Raw genomic sequence first — 18,141 nt, forward strand, 5'->3', positions numbered from 1 at the left:
TTTATTTATCTTGATCTCGTCGCTCTTAAAGTCATTACTTGCCATTCTAATTACTACATTATGCCATCTTAAATGTAATGTGACTTTTCGCACCTGAGCTGTTGCCATCTTCTAGTAACTTCAATATAACGCAAATACTCATTAATCTATTGTTATGGAAGTTTCTTACTTTTCAGTTATTGGGAAATGTAAAAACAACACATTTAAAAAATTTCTGTGACATTTTATAGTGTAGTTACGACCGAAATGGAGGTTTCTCTGAACCACTTAAACCGAATTCAGTGATATTTCCTCTAGAAAGCCACGTCCGCTTACCTATCCCACAAGTCGACACACGTGTTCCATCTCAAATGACTTGTCGTTCACGGGATATGAAATTCAAATTGTCTTTGCGTTGTATGCAAACGGTGGTGAGCAAATACAAATTTCGCAGCGTAGTGTCACTCGATATGCATAGCTACCCACTACCAATTTGGCAATAACGATTATATTTTAAGCAAGTTCTCCGTGACGTTCTCAGCACACGACTGCCATAGTTAGGAGCAATACTAAAGAATCGATGACAATGAACAGCAGATCAAACAAGATTTTTGTAACCTGTTCCTTTGTGGGTGAATAGCATGGGTCCAATATTCTTCCAATGAGTATCAGCCAGACATCTGCTTCCTTTTCGACTAGTTTTATGTGGTCATTCGAATTTAGGCCGCAACATGTGTGTACTCTCAGATATTATACGGCTGTTAGTGTTTCAGTGATTTACCATAAAGGCGTAGTTGATCAACAATGAGTCTTTCTGTCAACATAAGTGCTACGCGATACACTTAAATATAAAATGGTAGGGGTGTGTGTTGTTCCTACGGACATATGATGTTTCTTGGTCGGTGTTGCAATCTAGAGACCGATTTCGGAATCACAAGAAGGGTTGCGCTCTAGACAGGCTAATGCCATAAGCAGTTTCTTGCATTTTTTACTGTTTCTGTTGCAAGACATGACGTTGTTTTTGTGCAGTATTTATAAATGATTTGAATTCTTCATATTTAAGTTATGTACACACTAATAAAAAAAAACGACGCAGTACGAAGGAGTTACGCAAACTGGGTATTTATACATTTATCGAAGGAAAATGAAAACTGTTAAATCTTGGGGGCGTATGGACGAATGTGTGACGCTGCAGCGCAGTTTCACCGCACTGTTGACAAGGATACACTATGTGATCAAAAGCATCCGGATACCTGGCTGAAAATGACTTACAAGTTCGTGGCACCCTCCACAGGTAATGCTGGAATTCAATATGGTGCTGGCCCACCCTTAGCCTTGGTGACTGCTTCCACTCTCGCAGGCATACATTCAGTCAGGTGCTGCAAGGTTTCTTGCGGAATGGCAGCCCATTCTTCACGGAGTGCTGCACTGAGGAGAGGTATCGATGTCGGTCGGTGAGGCCTGGCAAGAAGTCGGCGTTCCAAAACATCCCAAAGGTGTTGTATTGCATTCAGGTCAGGACTCCGTGCAGGCCAGTCCATTACAGGGATGTTATTATCGTGTAACCACTCTGCCACAGGTCGTGCATTATGAGCAGGTGCTCGATCGTGTTGAAAGATGCAATCGCCATCCCCGAATTGCTCTTCGACACTGGGAAGCAAGAAGGTACGTAAAACATCAATGTAGGCCTGTGCAGTGATAGTGCCACGCAAAACAAAAAGGAGTGAAAAACACGACCACACCAAAACACCACTGTTGGCACTACATACGCTGGCAGGTGACGTTCACTGGGCATTCGCCATACCCTCACCTTGCCATCGGACCGCCTCATTGTATACCGTGATTCGTCACTCCACACAACGTTTTCCCAGTGTTCAATCGTTCAATGTTTATGCTCCTTACAGCAAGCGAGGCGTCGTTTGTCGTTTACCGGAGTATAATAATAATGTCGTGTGGCTAGGGCCTCCCGTCGGGCCGGCCAGAGTGGCCGAGCGGTTCTAGGCGCTACAGTCTGGAACCGCGCGACCGCTACGGTCACATGTTCGAATCCTACCTCGGGCATGGATGTGTGTGCGGGCATGGATGTGTGTGATGTCCTTAGGTTATTTAGGTTTAAGTAGTTCTAAGTTCTAGGGGACTGATGACCTCAGATGTTAAGTCCCATAGTGCTCAGAGCCATTTTGAACCTCTCGTCGGGTAGACCGTTCGCCGAGTGCAACTCTTCCGATTTGACGTCACGTCGACGACTTGCGCGTCGATGGGGATGAAATGACGATGATTAGGACAGAACAACACCCAGTCTCTGAGCGCAGAAAATCTCCGACCCAGCCGGGAATCGAACCCGGGCCCTTAGGATGCTGTCGCGCTGACCACTCAGCTACCGGAGGCGGACGTTTACCGGAGTGATGCATGGCTTATGAGCAGCCAATCGACCATGTAATCAAAGCTTTCTGATCTCCCGATAACTGTCATAGTAGTTGCAGTGGATCGATGCATTTTGGAATTTCTGTGTTATGGTCTGGATAAATGTCTAATAAATGTCTACCTGTTACACATTACGACCCTCTTCAACTGTCCGCGGTCTCTGTCAATCAACTGAAGAGGTCGGTCTGTACGCTTTCGTGTTGTCTGTGTCCCTGCACGTTTCCACTTCACTATCACGCCGCAAACAGTGCGCCTAGGGATGTGTAGGAGTGTGTAAATCTCGCGTACAGACGTATGACACAAGTAACACCCAATCACCTGACCACGTTCGTAGTCCGTGAGTTCGGCGAAGCGCCCCATTCTGTCCTCTCACGATGTCTAATGACTACTGAGGTCGCCGACATGGAGTACCTGGCAATAGGTGGCAGCACAATGCACCTAACATGGAAAAAAACGTATGTTTTTGGTGGTGTCCGGATACTTTTGATCACATAGTGCAGTAAGCAGGAGGCCTGTCGATACCAGGGCATAAGGACTTCGCGAATTTCAGTCGGTGTACTCAGTAGGACAGTAACTATGCTTTGCAGACAGGAGCGGCAACAATATAAGAAGATGTCAGCGTTTGAGGGGACGTGTACCTGAGCTCAAAGAGACAGGTTGGAGTAATCGGCGAATCGCTCGACATCTGAACAGAAACGATCCCACTATTCGACGGTGTTGTCAGGAAAGGGTGAGCCATCGCCGAACGCAGAGTCAAGAAGGAAGGGGTCGACCTAGAGAGACGAAGGAACTAGAGGGCCGATCAGTCGTCAGAGAGACACTCAGAGTCCCAGATTAATCATTATCATCGATCCGATGTGTAAGCGGTGCTTCAGTGACCACAAGGACCATTAACAGGCGGCTCATAGAAAGGGGGGTAAATTCACGGCGCCCCTTGTACACCAACCAATAAGCCCGTTTGCAATCGTGTCGAGTGCATTCGGCTTGTAGCCTCATTAACTGGAGTACAGTCCCGCTTCGAAACGAGGCCGATGACCAGGGAAGACGTGTGTGGAGACGCCCCAAACAGCCGTGGGACACCAAAGCGACTGTCGGCCGCCGTACGACCCTAGAGAGTCGTGGACTGCAGTGCGATTTCATTTCATAGCAGGACCGCTTTGGCTGTCTTCCGCGGCACCCTTACAGTAGAGCGATACGTTGACGATATTCTACACCCCGTTTTGTTGCCCTTTCTGGGAGACCACCCTGGACTTTCATTTCAGCAAGATAATGCCCGCCCGCACACGGCGAGAGTTTCTGCCGCTTGTCTTCGTGCTTCGCTTCCCAAACCCTACGTCGACCAGCAAGGTCGCCGGATCTCTCCCCAGCTGAGAATGTCTGGAGCATTATGGGCGGTGCTCTCCAACCAGCTCAGGATTTTGACGAGCTAACGGCTACTTGGACAGTGTTTGGCACGATATCCCTCAGGACGACATTCAACGACTTTGCCAATGAATGCAGTGCCGAATGACCAACGAGTTATTGACTTGCTTAATTTGTGAAGCTTTTTTTTTAAATAAATAATCCAGTTTTTCTGAAACTGTAATCATTTGATTGTACATGTACATCACATTTGCGGATTTCCGTCCCGTTGGTATGATTCCATCGTGGTGCGTCGCTGTTTTTGTCTCAGAGTGTATAATTTATTGAAGATATTTGGAATATACTGATAATGCTTCACTTACGGAATTGTATGATGCGTAAATTTCTATAACTTTTTAAACAATTAGCTACGTAACGTGTGAACAGTTCAGCCGTACTTCGTGGGTGGAGCACCGTCTTATACCTCGTAACAGAAGGGATTCTACCACGGAACACGTGATCTTTGCAAATGAACAGGGTTTCTTTAAAGTTTTGGCAACGGAACATGTCTTGAAAATATAAATATGTGCTAAATTCAAATATCTTCTGTTTGAACCTTCATTCAATCTGTAACTGGTTTTTATAACACTTCATCCCATTTCATTTACGAATTATTGGTATGTAGCAGAGTATTTAGGTAGGCCTAACAGAGAAATTATCAAATACAGTACTGTCAAGTTTTTCTCGTATTCTACATTTTTAAATATTAATAGAATATATTGTCTCAGGTACATGAACTTTGTAACATTTTTTTCACATTTGGAAAAATCCTAATGTTTCCGGACTGTTTTTTACAATTTCCGAGAAAGACAGCAGCACAAAAAATATCGATAATATCATTTAAATATGGAATAAGAAATATATTTAACTTGAATTACAGGGCTGGCTAGAGGCGAAAGCTGGAAAGTTTATAGACATACAGGAATCTCCCATATCAGGCACACGGATGATGCCTTCATTTCGTTATCGTGTATGGTTATGCGCAACCACGACACGGTTAACCACATTTAGAATGAATAGTTGAATATTCCGGAAGTTGGGGAAATGCTGCGGCCAAAGCAGGTGCTTCAAAGAAGGTACAGAACTGCAAGTACGATAGGAACGACCATAACTAATTGTGTCCCTCTGTTCGTACAATGACGCAGCACGTAAGGTGCCAGTTTTCTTCGTCCACTTTCATTACTTGAAAACAGTTTGACTCGCAGTATTTATAGTTGTTCTATTGTGTTGTATAAATGTCTTTGCTTTGTTTTAATGAGCTTTGTATGTTATTTCCTTTGCTTCAGCTGTTACCAAAACGAACCATATAATTATCATTAGTTTTAAATAACTTTAGTGCTCAATATGGGTACATTTGATCACAGATATTTAGTTACTAGTGTAGGGCATTGAAACATTTTACAAGTATTTAATTTTTTTTTCTTTCAGTTACATGCAAGCACAAAAAGATAGGCCCCAAAATCTAATTTCACAACTAGAAATTTTTGAAACAAATATGAAAACTGGTGAAGATGATGCCTGGTGAAATCTTGCCTATACCACAGGTGTAGGTGAACTATAAAACCGATGGAACTACATTTTCCTGCCTGCGGGTGAGTCTGAAGCTTACTTCCGATTGGGATAGAAGTTGAAGCAATGATTTAAAATTTGTATCATGCCATGTACTTGAGCCTGGACCTCGCGTTTACTAGGCAGACACATTACTAATTACACCAACGTAGCATTGCGGTTGTCACAGCTACACGTTCTTGTCTAGTCCAATGCCCTCCCTAACGCAAGCTTCAATTCACATCTTCTGTCCATTTTTCCCGGTCTGAAATCGTCAGTACTGCCGAGGCTACACGACATTAGAATAGCACCACAGCTTTGTACGTAATAACGAAAACCTGCCCGTGATCTATTGATAGCCGTGGAACGAATTTTAAAGTTATGTTTGTTCACATAGTCTGATCGTTGAGTGCTCTGAAACCAGTGTTGAATGCTCTCCATAATCCTGATTGTATTACAGAAAAGACATTTACAAAACACAATAGGACATTACCACTACCAGAATGTTGAAATGAACATCGTGGCTGACGTTCAATGTAAACTGCATGACTGGGTCCACGTCAGGGTAGGAAGAAACGTCCCAAAACATCACAGAACCACCTCCGGACTGAACTACAACCATCGGATGTGAAAAACCAACCCTTTAAATCCGATAACGGTATTTCAGTTCTGAATACCCAGGCCGGCCGGTGTGGAAAAGCGGTTAAAGGCGCTACAGTCTGGAACCGCGTGACCGCTACGGTCGCAGGTTCGAATCCTGCCTCGGGCATGGATGTGTATGATGTCCTTAGGTTAGTTAGGTTTAAGTAGTTCTAAGTTCTAGGGGACTGATGACCATAGATGTTAAGTCCCATAGTGCTCAGAGCCATTTGAACCATTTTCTAGGTATCTCGAAACTGAGGGAGTCAAATTTTTTTTTCAATCTTTGATACATTTCTACGTTTATTATAGGAAATAATAGCAATAAATAACCGAAAATCGGTTATTTCAGAAACCAGTTGTTTTGAGCGGCTTTAACAGCCGGGTTAAACTGGCGCGGAAGAAAACTGATATAACCGAAAACCGGTTGCTTCGGCCATAACAGCCATCCCTGTAGACCCTCTACATACCGTGAGTTAAACACGATACTGTGTCCTCTGTGCATCCCACGGCTTGCATCATTTGAATGAGACAAAACCGCGACCGGTCACACCACACTACACGCCTCCAGTCATTTACTGTCCAGTTTCTGTATTGTTTGTATAATGTTATGATGACTAAATAGGCACAAATGAAACACCTGGAAGCGGCTTAGCGACATGTGTTCTCAAATATAACAGTGCTTACATGTAGCTGGTGTTTCGCTGTTATTTTCGCATTAAATTTATCACATTTTTACAGCAATATTTCGTTTTTACTAGTCACCATGCTACTTATTGCTGCTTCCATATTATGTCTTTGACAAAGTATTATGAAGAAAAAGACGACAACAACGACCGTAAAACGGAGGCGAACGATGTGATTCTGCATAACCCGCATCACAAGTTGACAGACCGAAGTCATTGTTCACCAACCTGTCGTAACGAACGTGTGTTTTCAGCTGAGCAAAAAAAAATGGCTCTGAGCACTATGGGACTTAACATCTATGGTCATCAGTCCCCTAGAACTTAGAACTACTTAAACTTAACTAACCTAAGGACAGCACACAACACCCAGCCATCACGAGGCAGAGAAAATCCCTGACCCCGCCGGGAATCGAACCCGGGAACCCGGGCGTGGGAAGCGAGAACGCTACCGCACGACCACGAGATGCGGGCATCAGCTGAGCAGTAGTCACTATGGTGGACACTGATTTGATCATTGTGTGTACACGATGGAACATCTGTGTACAAAGTCCTGTATAGAAACGCCGCTTCACTCTGGGCGTTTTCGTAGACACCATTCAGAAAACTCTTAACAAATTTTGAAAGCCGTCGCCAAGAAGTTGTTTATGAGTAAAATACGGAAAGGATGAAACACGTCGGTATGTAGTAATCGTGGAACACTCATTCGGCTAATCTCATTCACATTTCCAACCTGTCTCATAGTGACGTATGTGTTGTGTGTTACAGCTACTAAAACGTTAGTTGCAACTGTCTTATCGATTGCTATTTGTTATTCTCTTTTTCAGTTTCATGAATTTTTTTTTTACAATATTTGGAGAGATAGCTCGTAAGCGCTTGGTACTACCAACATATCTTTCAGCATACAACCGCACCGCTGCTCTAAATGATTGGCGACATTGTCCTTTAAAAAGAAAACCATATCCACGTTATACGACTGGCGTATACTATTTGAAAGTCTGTGTAGTTCCACTAACAAGTTGTGTGATCGGTACAGCAGGAGATTACCGACTGACCGACTTCAGGTGTGCAGGCAAAACGCGGACCGTACCTGAGTTACATGTTTGCTTCAATTTGGTACAGTGAAGCACATGATTTTGGACTCTCTCTTTCCGACGCCTGGGCAGTTGTTCGCGTCGCTGTTACTTTGTTGCCATTTGATCAACGTCCACAAATGTTATGTAGTTGAATTCCTCTTCGGAGTCTCTTTCCAGTGCCATAGGAAAAATATATAGTTCCGTTAAAAAAAAAAAGAAGAATTGCAGTGGCATAATTTGGCAGCTACAGCCCCATTTCTGCCGCTGCCTCTAACCTCCTGAATGGCGCAGGTGAACAGACCAATTACCATCGGGAACTGGGAGCTCGAGTGGCATTGTTCATCAAGATTTGGCGTTGCAACTGGAGGGGTTAGTCTTGTGTCTCACAAGGGAAACTCCCCATCGCACCCCCCTCAGATTTAGTTATAAGTTGACACAGTGGATAGGCCTTGAAAAACTGAACACAGATCAATCGAGAAAACAGGAAGAAGTTGTGTGGAACTATTAAAAAATAAGCAAAATATACAAACTGAGTAGTCCATGCTCAACATAGGCAACATTAAGGAGCGTATCAACTGAGTAGAGCTGTGGTCCTGTGGTTAGCGTGAGCAGCTGTGGAACGAGAGGTCCTGGGTTCAAATTTTCCCTCGAGTGAAAATTTTAATTTTTTATTTTCAGACAATTATCAAAGTTCAGGCACACACACACACACAATCAACTTCGCTCTCCAAAATTCCAGGACATGTTCAGATTTGCGTGGACATATGCAGGATTTGACGGTCTACACACGGAAAAATTTGAAAACGTTAAAAACATATGTTTTGACAGAGCACAGGGAAAAGTGTGCGACTGTGAAACTGTTGCATTCATTTGTTCCAGTTTATGTGACAAACTCTTATGTTTTCATCACTTTTTTGGGACTGATTATCACATCCACAAGAAAACCTAAATCGGGCAAGGTAGAAGAATCTTTTTACCCATTCGCCAAGTGTACAAGTTAGGTGGGTCGACAACATATTCCTGTCATGTGACGCACATGCCGTCACCAGTGTCGTATAGAATATATCAGACGTGTTTTCCTGTGGAGGAATCGGTTGACCTGTGACCTAGCGATCAAATGTTTTCGGTTCCCATTGGAGAGGCACGTCCTTTCGTCTACTAATCGCACGGTTTTGCGGTGTGGTCGCAAAACACAGACACTTAACTTATTACAGTGAACAGAGACGTCAATGAACGAACGGACAGATCATAACTGCGAAAATAAAGAAATTAAACTGTTCACTAGAGGGAGGACTTGAACCAAGGACCTCTCATTCCACAGCTGCTCACGCTAACCACAGGACCACGGCGCTCCTGATCTCACAGTGTCCTTGATGTTGCATATCTTGCACATAGACTACTCAGTTTGTATATTTTGATTATTTTTTTGATAGTTCCACACAACTTCTTCCTGTTTTCTCGATTGACCTGTGTTCAGTTTTTCAAGGCCTATCCACTGTGCCAACTTATAACTGAATCTGAGGGGGGTGCGATGGGGAGGTTCCCTTGTCAGAACTAGACCCAAATACGGGACTGCTAGTGCAGTTCAGACACTCTGTACTCAATGTTGTCTTTCAGTAGCTGTCTTACAACTACCTACACGACAACTGACACAGGGCTCTACTGCAGATCTTTCGTTGTGGTTACCTGCTGCAGACCTGTTAAATTGCTATTTGATGTGTTCTTACACAATGTGTCTGCACAGTCTGTTAGGTTGATGGGTAAGTTCATAGCGTTTTTGTTTTGCACGTTGGTATTCCGGTCGCTGTGGGTTTGTTTAGCGATGGTCATTTTTTATTTGTAGTTTACTGTTGCTATTTGAGTTTACATATTGCCATTTTACCATCTGGAGACAGTAAGTGGGGCTGTGGACGCTAGAATATGAAGTGGCTAGTGGAGAAATCGGAATATTATTCTTCTGTTTGAGATCAATAGATGAGTGACAACAGTGGACGCGGCCAGAAACTTTGCGCCGTGTATGGGGATAACGCCACTGGGCAGAGCATGGCAAGGAAATGGTTTGCTCGTTTTAAGGAGGATCGCTTTGACATTAGTGATTTTCCATGTTCAGGAAGAACTTCCGAGTTTGATGAAGATCGTCTAAACGCATTAATGTACAGCGATTCCACGTTTCCGAGAAATGGCAAATGTGACGAACTGTGATCATTTCACCATCGTGCGACGTTTGTATGCGATGGAGAAGGTTTAAAATCAGGTGTATGGGTGTCGCATGACCTAAGCCAAAATCACAGTAATCAGTGAGTGACCGACCATACGTGCATCTCTGCTTGCTCGTCACCAGTGGCCTCGTGAACAACACCTACAATCCTGTATCGTCAGTGGTAACGAGAAATGGTGTCTTTATGCTAAAATAAAGAAAAGAAAGGAGTGGTTGAGCCCAAACAAAGCGGCAACTCCCCGTACAAAGACACGCGCGCATCCACAAAAGATAATGTTATGCATCTGGTAGAAGAGCGACGCTGTGGTGTATTACGAATTGTTTCCCCGTGGTGCAGCCCTCACTGCTGACATTTGCTGTCAACAACTGAGGCTTCTTGAAGACGCAGTCCAAGAACAACGACCAGGAAGACTGCGTGAAGTGATGCTATTCTATGATAACGCCCGTCCGCATTCTACTACTACAAAGTAATTGGGTTGGAAAGTGCTTTCGCACCCACCTTATTCTCCTGATCTTGCGATCTCAGATTTTCACCTTTTCCGCTCTCTATAGAACAATCGTCAAGGAACTTCCTTTTCAGATGAAACTTAGCTCTGGCTCGACGAGTTCTTCACGTCAAAACCACGTGATTTCTGCAGCCTCGGAATGAAATGGTAGCCCATTGTTGGCCGACTGTTGTAAATAGTGAAGGAGTATACAGGGTGTTAGAAAAAGGTACGGCCAAACTTTAAGGAAACATTCCTCACACACAAATAAAGAAAAGATGTTATGTGGACATGTGTCCGGAAACGCTTACTTTCCATGTTAGAGCTCATTTTAGTTTCGCCAGTATGTACTGTACTTCCTCGATTCACCGCCAGTTGGCCCAATTGAAGGAAGGTAATGTTGACTTCGGTGCTTGTGTTGACATGCGACTCATTGCTCTACAGTACTAGCATCAAGCACATCAGTACGTAGCATCTACAGGTTAGTGTTCATCACGAACGTGGTTTTGCAGTCAGTGCAATGTTTACAAATGTGGAGTTGGCAGATGCCCATTTGATGTATGGATTAGCACGGGGCAATAGCCGTGGCGCGGTACGTTTGTATCGAGACAGATTTCCAGAACGAAGTTGTCCCGACAGGAAGACGGTCGGAGCAATTGATCGGCGTCTTAGGGAGCAGGGAACATTCCAGCCTATGACTCGCGACTGGGGAAGACCTAGAACGACGAGGACACCTGTAATGGACGAGGCAATTCTTCGTGCAGTTGACGATAACCCTAATGTCAGCGTCAGAGAAGTTGCTGCTGTACAAGGTAACATTGACCACGTCACTGTATGGAGAGTGCTACGGGAGAACCAGTTATTTCCGTACCATGTACAGCGTGTGCAGGCACTATCAGCAGCTGATTCGCCTCCACGGGTACACTTCTGCGAATGGTTCATCCAACAGAGTGTCGATCCTCATTTCAGTGCAAATGTTCTCTTTACGGATGAGGCTTCATTCCAACGTGATCAAATTGTAAATTTTCACAATCAACATGTGTGGGCTGACGAGAATCCGCATGCAATTGTGCAATCACGTCATCAACACAGATTTTCTGTGAACGTTTGGGCAGGCATTGTTGGTGATGTCTTTATTGGGCCCCATGTCCTTCCACCTACGCTCAATGGAGCACGTTATCATGATTTCATACGGGATACTCTACCTGTGCTGCTAGAACATGTGCCTTTACAAGTACGACAAAACATGCGGTTCATGCACGATGGAGCTCCTGCATATTTCAGTCGAAGTGTTCGTATGCATCTCAACAACAGATTCGGTGACCGATGGATTGGTAGAGGCGGACCAATTCCACGGCCTCCACGCTCTCCTGACCTCAACCCTCTTGACTTTCATTTATGGGGGCATTTGAAAGCTCTTGCCTACGCAACCCCGGTACCAAATGTAGAGACTCTTCGTGCTCGTATTGTAGACGGCTGTGAAACAATACGCCATTCTCCCGGGCTGCATCAGCGCATCAGGGATTCCATGCGACGGAGGGTGGATGCATGTATCCTCGCTAACGGAGGACATTTTGAACATTTCCTGTAACAAAGTGTTTGAAGTCACGCTGGTACGTTCTGTTGCTGTGTGTTTCCATTCCATGATTAATGTGATTTGAAGAGAAGTAATAAAATGAGCTCTAACATGGAAAGTAAGCGTTTCCGGACACATGACCACATAACATCTTTTCTTTATTTGTGTGTGAGGAATGTTTCCTGAAAGTTTGGCAGTACCTTTTTGTAACACCCTGTATACAGGGTGAGGCAAATAAAAGTGGCCTGGGCGAATGGACACGATTGGACTTGAATTATGCATATAACCTTTCCCTGTGACACACACAGCACGGCATATGCCCGCCACGTGATCCACACCGGTTCAGAGTGTAGTGCTGTCCGTGTCTGTGAGTGGAGCTGTGCATAGGGAACGATGGTAGCCACAGTGGAGCAGCGGGTGTTCGTTGTGGAGTTACGTGACAACGAAGCCGTGGAAACGGTGTGGCATGCTAAGAAGTTTAATGGTGTCAAAGTGCAAAAAAAAAAAAAAAAAAAAAAAAAAAAGTCCATGCAACATCAACATTTAGTCCGAAAAGGACGTCAGATAGGATCTGTTTCGAACAAGTAAAACATATTCCGAGAAGTGTCCCTACATTAGAAAAAGTTGCTGCAGTTCATCAGAAAATGCTTCTAGTCCTACTATATCAACCCGAAGCCTGTCGCAAGAGACCTGCATATCACGTCGATCATGCGGACGAATAGTCCATCTGGACCCGCACATGTATCCCTGCCGAGTGTTCATTGTTCGTGCATTAAAACTAGCAGATTCTCCTCAGCGCCTCCAGTTTTGTGAGATAACAATGACTGGCTTGGACGTGGAGCTGTCCTTTATGTGTGATGAAGCCTAATTTCACCTGAGAGGTTATTGCAACGCACAGAATCACAGGTTCTGGGCAGCGAAGAATACGCATAACTTCCACGAAACGCCAATGCATGGCCGGCCGGTGTGGCCGAGCGGTTCTAGGCGCTACATTCTGAGACCGCGCGACAGCTACGGTTGCAGGTTCGAATCCTGACTCGGACGTGGATGTGTGATGTCCTTAAGTGAGTTAGGTTTAAGTAGTTCCAAGTTCTAGGAGAGTGATGACCTCAGAAGTTAAGTCCCATAGTGCTCAGAGCCATTTGAACCGCCAATACATGATCAGAAGGTTAGGGTTTGGTGTACAGTGTCTGCACGCCGCATTATTGGTCCCTTCTTCTTTTATCAGGCGCTGACTTCGGCGCATTACATTGCCAACATTTTTAAATCGTTTGTGTCGGCATTAACTCGGGAGGAAAAGACGTACAGTTAATGCCAACAGGACGGAACAGCTGCCATTACAGCTGGCCAAATCTTGGAGTACATTTACCAATCTTCAGGCCTAACAGTTGTTGGCAGAGGTCAGTCTGGTGGCGGCCCTAGCTGGCCACCCAGGTCACCTGATCTGTCAGTGGGCGATTACTTCGTGTGGGGAAAACCCTCAAGTCTAAAATGTATCGCAACAACCCTCGCAGCCTTCAGGAACTGTACCAGAATATTTCAGATGAGATTGTAGCAATTCCAGCAGTCCAGTTTCGATCCGCCTTTCGCAACTTGCTGTCCGGCTGCCAAAAGTGCCAAGACATGAATGGTGATCACTTTCAGCATCTGCAATAGTCGGGTTAGTAGTGCATTCCCTTTCCTCTGCTGTGTTTCTTTGTACCCTGGAACTTTGTTCTCAGGGCCACTTTCATTTGCACCACCCTGTATAACCGAGCAAAGTGGCGCAGTGGTTAGCACACTGGACTCGCATTCAGGAGGACGACGGTTCAATCCCGCGTCCGGTCATCCTGATTTAGGTTTTTCGTGATTTCCCTAAATCGCTCCCGGAAAATGCCGGAATGGTTCCTTTGAAACGGCACGGCCGACTTCCTTCCCCGTCCTTCCATAATCCAATCACACTGATGATGACCTCAGTGTTTGGTCTCTTCCCCCAAACAACCCAACTCCCGACCTTGTATTACTGATGACTAAAGTCTCTGTTACGCGTATCTGTTGTGTTTATTAAACTTGCGGAAAAACGCTAAGAACTTATGCACCAGCCCAATATATTACTGAATAGCTATTGCGAGACCTGGCATCATTTGCAGGTTGCCTATCTAGCGACTTCCTGGGCTACAAAAATTTGATTTTCAGTATTTCGCTTAGTTATTGACTGAATTTAAAAATCTAAAATGCTGTCATGATCTGCTGATCCAGAGATGTACTCTTATGTTAAAAGTTTAAGGAAATAAGACAAGTTATTAGAGACTGTGCATATTTCTTGAGGCACCTTAACTGACTGCGAGCATATGCTCGGACTCTACTCATAAAGTATTTGAGGATAAAAGCACTCAGCGACTACCAACATTTTACACTGACAGTATCATAGTAAATGACGTTACCTGCTACGCTACAGTTTTTACTTCTTTTTTTGTTTTATGAGAACTTTTATTACGAGTCTGTGAATACGCTTCAGCTGTGGAACTGCCCCTCGCCCCACTGCGCTGTGACCGTTATGACGGAGCCCCCACCACTCTAGCCTTCCCCTCCTCTACTGAGCCGTCTGCTGAGGTACAGGCCAACTAACTTTGTGTCCACTGTACGAGCACTCCCGGCGATTTCAGCGCGAATGCACAGTCAGTGAAAACAGGGATGCTTATTGTGGAACATTTTTATTAGCACTATTGTTTACTCACCTCGGGGGGCGGCCATTTCTGCGACGGCGGCGGCGGTGGCGGCGGCTCACAGCCTGCCATGCGCCCAGCCTGCAACACACCAAACAACAATCAACAACGTGCAACGCTTGCAGGGGTGTGGACTCAGCAGCTGGGCGTGGAACTGACTGCCGTGTACAGCGTACGCAGCGATTTTTTGTTTTTACGATTTACACTGCCGGGAAGAAAAATACTTCACCCTTTTAGAGGTTTCCAATTCACTTAATATACAGGGTTATTACAAATGATTGAAGCGATTTCACAGCTCTACAATAACTTTAGTATTTGAGATATTTTCACAATGCTTTGCACACACATATAAAAACTCAAAAAGTTTTTTTAGGCATTCACAAATGTTCGATATGTGCCCCTTTAGTGATTCGGCAGACATCAAGCCGATAATCAAGTTCCTCCCACACTCGGCGCAGCATGTCCCCATCAATGAGTTCGAAAGCATCGTTGATGCGAGCTCGCAGTTCTGGCACGTTTCTTGGTAGAGGAGGTTTAAACACTGAATCTTTCACATAACCCCACAGAAAGAAATTGCATGGGGTTAAGTCGGGAGAGCGTGGAGGCCATGACATGAATTGCTGATCATTATCTCCACCACGACCGATCCATCGGTTTTCCAATCTCCTGTTTAAGAAATGCCGAACATCATGATGGAAGTGCGGTGGAGCACCATCCTGTGGTACGTTTAGCTCCCTGCTTGCTTTATTCGTCGATTTCCGCGGGCTACGCGTGAAACTTGCCCGCACGCGTTCAACCGTTTCTTCGCTCACTGCAGGCCGACCCGTTGATTTCCCCTTAACAGAGGCATCCAGAAGCTTTAAACTGCGCATACCATCGCCGAATGGAGTTAGCAGTTGGTGGATCTTTGTTGAACTTCGTCCTGAAGTGTCGTTGCGCTGTTATGACTGACTGATGTGAGTGCATTTCAAGCACGACATACGCTTTCTCGGCTCCTGTCGCCATTTTGTCTCACTGCGCTCTCGAGCGCTCTGGCGGCAGAAACCTGAAGTGCGGCTTCAGCCGAACAAAACTTTATGAGTTTTTCTACGTATCTGTAGTGTGTCGTGACCATATGTCAATGAATGGAGCTACAGTGAATTTATGAAATCGCTTCAATCATTTGTAATAGCCCTGTATATTGCAACAGTGTATATATAGTACATGAAATGACTACATTTATAAATCAGTATCACCAACGGCGACATTATCCTACTGGAACAACACACCACATTTCTGTTGCAAGAACGACAAGTACTTAACGCTTGTTAGCGTTCCCTCCAAAAACACGAAAGGTGAACGGGAACTGTGAATGCCGGTCATTTGCCACGTCGGACATTTGCCACACTTGCCCCTTCGCCAGGTAGCGATCCCTCAGGTAAGTAACCCCCTCCCTCGTACTTCTTCTCTCCGCTTTCAAACCGCCGTCTCCACATCTTACTCGATACAACCAGTACCTAAGGGACCTTCTTCTTCGATATCTTGGCGAAATACAGAGCTTCTTTTCCGAAATCGAAATATTTATAACTTTTGGGAAACGAAACCAATTCCGACTATTATGTCAGTGTGTAATTAGTTCCGCCAAGTATAAATATAGATCCCTCTGTCTGTACGATAGCTTCCTTTCACGCTTACTGATTGCGATAGAAACAGTCCATCGCCATGGGAGCAACAAGAAAGGAACGATGTAACGAGGTGTGGCTGTACGATAATCATTTCTTTTTCATCACTGCATTTGTGCCTACTTTAATTACTACAACTGCATGCCCAAAAGACAATAAGGAAAGAAGAAATGGGTATGCGAACGTTTGAAAAGAAGAACGACATACTACATATTAATTTACTCTCCAAAATCCAATATCCCTTGCGGCGAAACATTAGTTAGTAAAGTGTAGCGGGAAACACAGGCGGCCATTTCTCAAGGGTTGGCCATAGTAACAGTAACTGGAGGGTGGGCAGAGGAAAGATCATCGAACTGACGTAAGAATACGAGAAACTCGATATGCTGTCGCGGATCATCATTGAGCTGTGGTCCCAGGGACCCTGACCAGCTTTGGCTGCTGCGGCCGCCATTCCTGGAGTGAAACATGCAGAAACTGAGGGCACAGAAGACCACACCAGCCACGGCGAGGTAAGTTGACAGATGGAGGACGTTAACCCAGCTGTGCATGACTGTCAGTATTCTGGACTGCACTCTCTGTGTTCCGAAGGTAAACACAACCTCCAGGACAGGGCACAAGGGCGGAAAAAAGCAAAGAAATTACCGGAGGAGGCCTTACGCATTCTTTTATAGTGAAACGTAGGAAGGGTGGCGGTCGTTTAGAAGCGGCATTGTTATTAGCTTTTTTAATTTATTTCGCCATTGAATTCGTTAATATTTTTCTACATTTATTTAGTTATATGAGTTACGGAAATAGCTCAAACATTGAATTTAAGACACATCAAAACTTCTTGGACCCTGGACGGTTGGCTCCAGAGAACCAGATGGTTACCATAACCTGGATAATGACAGTTAACATTCAACATAAGGTCAGCTTTTGATTATAAGTACAAAGATACGGTGTGTTGCAGGATGTACGGTAGAGATTGTGCTGTACTAACCTATGCCACGAAAACAGTATGCTTTCGTTGTTGTTGTGGTCTTCAGTCCTGAGACTGGTTTGATGCAGCTCTCCATGCTACTCTATCCTGTGCAAGCTTCTTCATCTCCCAGTACGTACTGCAGCCTACATCCTTCTGAATCTGCTTAGTGTATTCATCTCTTGGTCTCCCTCTACGATTTTTACCCTCCACGCTGCCCTCCAATACTAATCCCTTGATGCCTCAGAATGTGTCCTACCAACCGATCCCCTCTTATAGTCAAGTTGTGCCACAAACTCCTCTTCTCCCCAATCCTATCCAACATCTCTTCATTAGTTATGTGATCTACCCATCTAATCTTCAGCATTCTTCTGTAGCACCACATTTCGAAAGCTTCTATTCTCTTCTTGTCCAAACTATTTATCGCCCATGTTTCACTTCCATACATGGCTACACTCCACACAGATACTTAGAGAAATGACTTCCTTACACTTAAATCTATACTCGATGTTAACAAATTTCTCTTCTTCAGAAACGCTTTCCTTGCGATTGCCAGTCTACATTTTATATCCCCTCACTTCGACCATCATCAGTTATTTTGCTCCCCAAATAGCAAAACTCCTTTACTATTTTAAGCGTCTCATTTCCTAATCTAATTCCCTCAGAATCACCCGATTTAATTCGACTACATTCCATTATCCTCGTTTTGCTTTTGGTGATGTTCATCTTATATCCTCCTTTCAAGACACTGTCCATTCCGTTCAACTTCTCTTCCAAGTCCTTTGCTG

At 44.6% G+C, this 18,141-nt stretch overlaps 1 protein-coding gene across 2 annotated transcripts in view; it reads right to left on the reverse strand.

The window, feature by feature from the left end:
• LOC124804712 (phospholipid-transporting ATPase ID) overlaps positions 1-14,799 on the reverse strand; it is a 538,289-nt gene extending 523,490 nt beyond the window's left edge. For both annotated transcript variants that reach the window (XM_047264976.1, XM_047264975.1), the window contains exon 1: positions 14,747-14,799. In XM_047264976.1, coding sequence (XP_047120932.1) covers positions 14,747-14,762 — 16 coding nt within the window. In that variant the 5' untranslated portion in view covers positions 14,763-14,799. The remainder of the gene's footprint in view (positions 1-14,746) is intronic.
• Between the last annotated feature and the right edge of the window lie 3,342 nt (positions 14,800-18,141).

The sequence above is a fragment of the Schistocerca piceifrons genome, chromosome 7 (genome assembly GCF_021461385.2).
Source record: "Schistocerca piceifrons isolate TAMUIC-IGC-003096 chromosome 7, iqSchPice1.1, whole genome shotgun sequence".
Taxonomy (NCBI): domain Eukaryota; kingdom Metazoa; phylum Arthropoda; class Insecta; order Orthoptera; family Acrididae; genus Schistocerca; species Schistocerca piceifrons.